The 5763-nt window shown below is 40.9% G+C and overlaps 1 protein-coding gene across 1 annotated transcript in view; it reads left to right on the top strand.

Annotated features, from left to right (window-relative positions):
• The window catches only part of nrxn3a (neurexin 3a), a 208994-nt gene that overhangs the window by 116345 nt on the left and 86886 nt on the right, over positions 1-5763 (top strand). Inside the window, 2 exon segments of the mRNA XM_013914133.1 lie at positions 2597-2744; positions 2977-3360. Of these exon segments, the coding sequence (XP_013769587.1) occupies positions 2597-2744; positions 2977-3360 (532 nt within the window).

Raw genomic sequence — 5763 nt, 5'->3', positions numbered from 1 at the left:
ATGATGATGGAAGTGACCTCCCAGCCCATTGTTCCTTCAGTGGGCTGGTTTCAGTCATTATGCAAATGTACTGTTTATAAGATTTGGGGAAACCTGCAGTCAGCTGAGACTGAAGAAGTCACCTGGATGAGTGATGAAACGTTTCTCCCACTGAAAACGCTACGTCCAGGTGAACAGAATCAACTTTTGGAGACCTGACTGCCAAGATCGCTTCTCTTACTTTCCAGGTGTTGTGCAGAGCTTTGAAGACTTAGGTTTGAGGTGTGAAAACCTTTGACTTGCATATTGTTTGGACATGCACTCAAGAGTGAAGCTCATCCATTTGGTAGAATGTTGGTTTTGCATACACTAGTGTTGGCTGCCTTGTGCACCTCTCCCAGACACACTTCTCCCACGATCACCCAACCAAGGTTGAGTCGCTAATGATGTGGCTCATTATGGACACCATTATGCTGTTCTCTGACTTTGTACGCATGCAGAATGTCTCTGCCAATGAGAAGGAGGAAATTGGCCTCTGGATCAATTTCTGGGATTTTGTCAGGTATCATGTCACACTCAGTAAGAGTAGGCAGGGGAAGCTGAGTGGTACCATCAAAGGACTATAAAATGAAATAGATAGGCTCGCCTCCCTGCTATCTCCACAGCACCTGAGGATGTTTTCAGTGAACACGGTTCAAGCTGTCCTTCAATGTTGAAAATGTCAAAAAAGTATGGACAGGTTGCTTTGTTCATCTAGAACAGCAGACATCTCGACTCCTTTCTCTGGTTGTACAGCAGGATACAGCAGTCGGGTTAAGGACCATGAACTTGAACTGATCGAGTCTCCTCATATTTCTGTGCATTTTGGTGATACATCAGCCACACTTGACTCTCTTTCCTCCCCGACATGCCCTTCACTAGCCCATGGTTCTCTGCTTTTTGAGGATGAGGATTGGGGTTTAGTGCTGTGGCGTCTTTCACTGCCACACTCTGGAAAGCAGATCTAGCTCTTCTTGTGACGTTACATCCAGTCTCTTGTTCTTAAATGATTGTGAAGCACTTTGGTTAACTCTGTTGTTTTTAAATGTGCTATACAAATACATTTTGAATTGAATTGAATGACTACCACTTACAGGTGTGGGTGTCCATACCTTGGACTGAGAATGGTCAAACTGATCATTATTTGCTGGCTGTCCTCCGTAACTCCAGTTGCAAGACTCTTTCTTTGGGCTCAAAGCACAGAAGACTGGCAAAGGTGTGGCAGCGCAGTTGGATGCTCAGCGCAGACGCTTCCCAAGCTTGAGCCTCAGCTAATGCTGCTGCAGCTGCTTTATGCTTTTGCTCATGCTCTGTCGACAGCAGTAGATGATGATGTAAGCTGGCTGGAGCATAAAGAACTGGACATTTCCAGTGTTTCGTCCATCTTTTCTTTTACAGAACTCACTACGATTCATGAGAATGAATCGTTTTACTATTCTGCCCTTCCTGTACGTCGATGCCCAGTTTGACAGATAGATAAAGAGTTCTTCAAAAGGAGAGGCAAAAGTTTCCAGTTGTCATTGCAGGGTTTATTTGTCTCCCTAATGAAGGCGCTGTAAGACTACAAACATAACAAAAAAGTATATTACAACATATATTTGGAACATAATATATTTCTCATCTTACACAGTATAGACTGACGCTAGTAACTGAAATTACAGCTGGTATAACCAAGAGAAATAAGTGAAAAAATATTTAGCGTTCATCCCGCTAGCATAATGCTAACATATAATGGAATTTCCCTTTGACCTGCTAACATAATTAGTACTGACAGAGCAATTACATACTAGTTTCAAATATGAGCGTCTACAGAAGCGTTTGGTATCACTTTTTTGACATAAACTCAGAATATACTCATACTTAGAGGCATAATATCTCATGCTCCAGTATAACCAACTTTGGGACTACAATGTGTGCGCTGATAGAAGCTCCAAGTGGTTTAGATAAGTTGGGTTCAAACATTTGCACTAGGTATACCAAATACCCAACTAAATTTTCAGGATACTTTAGACAAGTCAAGAGGGATGCTTTGTTTCCAAAGGAAGATGTCAATATATCAGGACTCTTGTTGCATCATTTTGGATTAACTGAAGGCCTTTAAAGGACAGGATGACAGGACACAGAATTGACCTTAGCGTGGAACATTGTGTAACTCCATGATTAACCTTAGCTTCAATTTTCTGCTTGGAAGTTTTAAGTTAATTTCACCTGTCACTAAACATAACCTGGGTGTGGTAGAGTGTGGTTTAAAATGTACTGACCACACTAAACAGTGATGCCACATTGTACTGACTGCAACAGGGTAAGAAAGAAAAACTACTGTAGGAAATCTGATTTACGTAACGTTGCTTCTTGGTATCACAAACTGAATTATGGTTTAATTATAGGTCAAACTTGGGAAGTTGCTTCATGTTTTATCCGTGCTTACCTGAGTGTACCAAAACTGAGTGTTTTGTGTATTTGTCAGATTATATGACACACAGATTTTAGATTTTAGGAAAATGAAAAAGAAGCACCCAAAGAAAAAAGTAACTGTCTTAATTTTTTCAGATAAGGAACTTCTTTTTCTCTTGCTCAGGTGGATTTCTTTGCTGTGGAGCTGTTGGATGGCAGCCTGTACCTGCTGCTGGATATGGGCTCTGGGACTATCAAGGTTAAGGCCACCCAGACAAAGGTGAATGATGGGGTCTGGTATCATGTCGACATCCAGAGGGATGGACGCTCAGGTCAGTGAGGCTAGATGTATGGGGTATACAGTCTACTGGACTACAAATACAAAAAATCTTTTTTGAAGTAATGTAAAATTCAAATATCAGAATCGGAAAGAATTTGTTACTCCAGTAGTATGTCAGTGAGGGAACCTTTATAATGAAAGGCAAAATCAATAAAAATTGGTGGCACATCTCATAAGATCAAAGAGTAGGAGCACTATGATGGAATTTGCAAATTTCTCTTCAGGCACCATCTCTGTAAACAGCAGAAGGACTCCGTTCACAGCCAGTGGTGAGAGTGAGATTCTGGACCTGGAGGGTGACATGTATTTGGGGGGGCTTCCAACTGACCGCACCAACCTCATCCTGCCCACGGAGCTCTGGACAGCAATGCTCAACTATGGCTATGTGGGCTGTATTCGTGACCTTTTCATTGATGGTCGAAGCAAGGACATCCGTCAGATTGCTGAGGCACAAAATGGGGCTGGCATTAAACCATCATGCAATAAACAACCTGGCAAGCAGTGCGAGAGCTACCCATGCAAGAACCGAGGAGTCTGCAAAGAAGGCTGGAATCGATTCATCTGTGACTGCACTGGTACTGGCTACTGGTCACGCACCTGTGAGAGAGGTAAGTGTGGATGTTTAGGTGTGCACACGTTCAGTCCTCTTCCAAAAGCCTTACATACTCATACTATCTGTAACACTGCGATCTGAACAGATGGAGCTAGCTAGAGCAGGACAATCGTTGTGACAGCTATAAAGGAAGTTCTGATTGCAAGATTTGCAAGCTGGTAGATTGGTAGATTCACACCCTTCCATTTGATAAATCAGTTACGTTAATAGAGGCATAGCTTCACTTTCAACAACATAAGCAGGACTGAGTCCAGCTGAGTTTGACTTGAGTATTTCCATCTTTTGTCTCATCTGTACTGTATCACACATTTTTTAGTATCTTATATTAAATAGATGAGAAAATAAACTGACAGTCAATGTAGAGTAGATCACATAAAACCAGAAAGAGCAAACAAGAGAGATTTATTTTAATATTTCCAGCAGAATTAGCCTTATTGATATACCATCAACAAAAATGTTGTTGACTTTACCCGTAAAGAGGACAACAGTCAGATGAACTTTGTTACATCTAAACTGAATATAGCCCAAAGATATTTGCAGCATTAGCAGGATTCCTGCATTTAGTAGCTTTGAGCCTAGCATAAAAGAACAACATGCTCACTGAATTCCAAGAGGAACCTTTAATATCCATAATTACTGTATGTTTAATTATTTAAACTGAATTAGTTACCATTTGATGCAGGGTGTTCAACTAACTTGGGGCTTTCCCCTTCTCCTTATCTCCTGTCTTGCTTCTTTTTGTGTGTGACAGACTGTCAAAATTCTTGTGACAGAAAAATCAATTAACAATATTCAACTTTTATTCAGACAATATTAAAACTATTGCCCTTCTGACCAGTTTCCATCATGGTGTTCAGACAGGTTAATAAAGACTAATTGGAGATGAAAACTAATTTCCACATCCCTAGCCAAACTGCTAGCTTGAACTGATTTTTAGCATATCAGTGAACAGTGTTCTGATTATATCTTTAGTTATAGAAGTGCTTGCAGGACATCAGTGTGGAGTGTATATGCACTGACTTATGATTCAAATGATGATTGCTGTGAAATTTTAGCTTCATATATTAAATACTTTTCTAGATATTTTCAAGGGCCACTCAAATATAACATACACAAAGTTTTTCAGCTCTTCAGCTCGTTTTATTTATATAACACCAAATCAAAAGATCATTTTATATGCTTCATCAAAAACGGAAGTATTAAGCCTAATGTTGAAAGTAAAGAGGGTGTCTGTCTCACAAATACAAACTAGAAGCTGGTTCTATAGAAGAGGGGCCTCAAAGCTTAAAGCTCTGCATCCCATTTTACTTTTAAATCTCACAGGAACCACCAGTTAGCCAGAAGTCTGAGAGCAACCTACTGTATTGGGGTGATATGGTACTGTGACATCTTTAACATAAGTTGGGCATGGCTCTCCCAAAGCTTGCCGCCTTTGCCACAAAACTCAAAGTTGAACTCAGGTTCATCCTGATCACTGATCATCTGTCACATGTTTTTAAAACTCGATTGGAGTCCATCTGTGGAAAATTCAGTTGAATGGACATGGTTATGAAAATTTCACACCTGTCTATAAGGCCCCATAGCTGCATAGTTGCAACAAACCAAGCCATGAAGCCCAAGGAATTGTGTGTAAACATCTGAGAAGGGCAGAGATCTTGGAAAGTGTACAGAAAACCTTCTGCAGCATTGAAGTCTCAGTGAGTCCCCATCGTCTGTACATAAAAGACATTTAAAACCATTAGTGGTATTCCTAGTGTCATCGGGGTGCTGTGAGGCAGACAGGATAAGAACCCAAACACAGGAGTCAAAACACAACAGGATAAACTCAAAGAGGCAGCTTTATTGCTGTGAAAGAAACATACAACGGAAACAAAAGCCTAAAAGCCTAAAACAAACTTAAACAGGAAACATGAGACACACACTAAGTGACAGAGGGAGAGACACGACTGGGAGACAGAGCTTAACATACATGATAGATATGTCAAACTAACAGGGACCCACAAAAGGAAACAAACCAAAACGAACAAGAACCTAAGAACTAGAAAGTAAAATGAAACTAAGGGGAAGGCCTACAGCAGCGAGCAGCGAGGACTGGGCCCTGAACAAGCAGGCCAGAAACAAACAGAACAAGAAGATCAGGGTAGGAAAAAGGAGCTACAGCGAAGAGCTAAAAAAACTGCTTTTCAACAAATGACCCTGGGTGATGACCTAAGCACTTTTTACTGCAGATTTGAAAGACAACCATTCACACCTCCCATCTGCTTGCCCTCACCTCACCAGTGGCATGTCTTGAAATTTTTTGTTGGGGGGCCAGGTAGGGACACAGAAGGGCGGCAGATGTAATTGGCAGATAATGTTAAAAAAAATCTACCAACCATTAACCATAATTCAATAACCC

This window comes from Pundamilia nyererei, unplaced genomic scaffold (genome assembly GCF_000239375.1).
Source record: "Pundamilia nyererei isolate P.nyererei 1_Seehausen unplaced genomic scaffold, PunNye1.0 scaffold00173, whole genome shotgun sequence".
Classification (NCBI taxonomy): domain Eukaryota; kingdom Metazoa; phylum Chordata; class Actinopteri; order Cichliformes; family Cichlidae; genus Pundamilia; species Pundamilia nyererei.
Note: the sequence above shows the minus strand (reverse complement) of the source record. Positions and strands in the feature narration are given on the sequence as shown.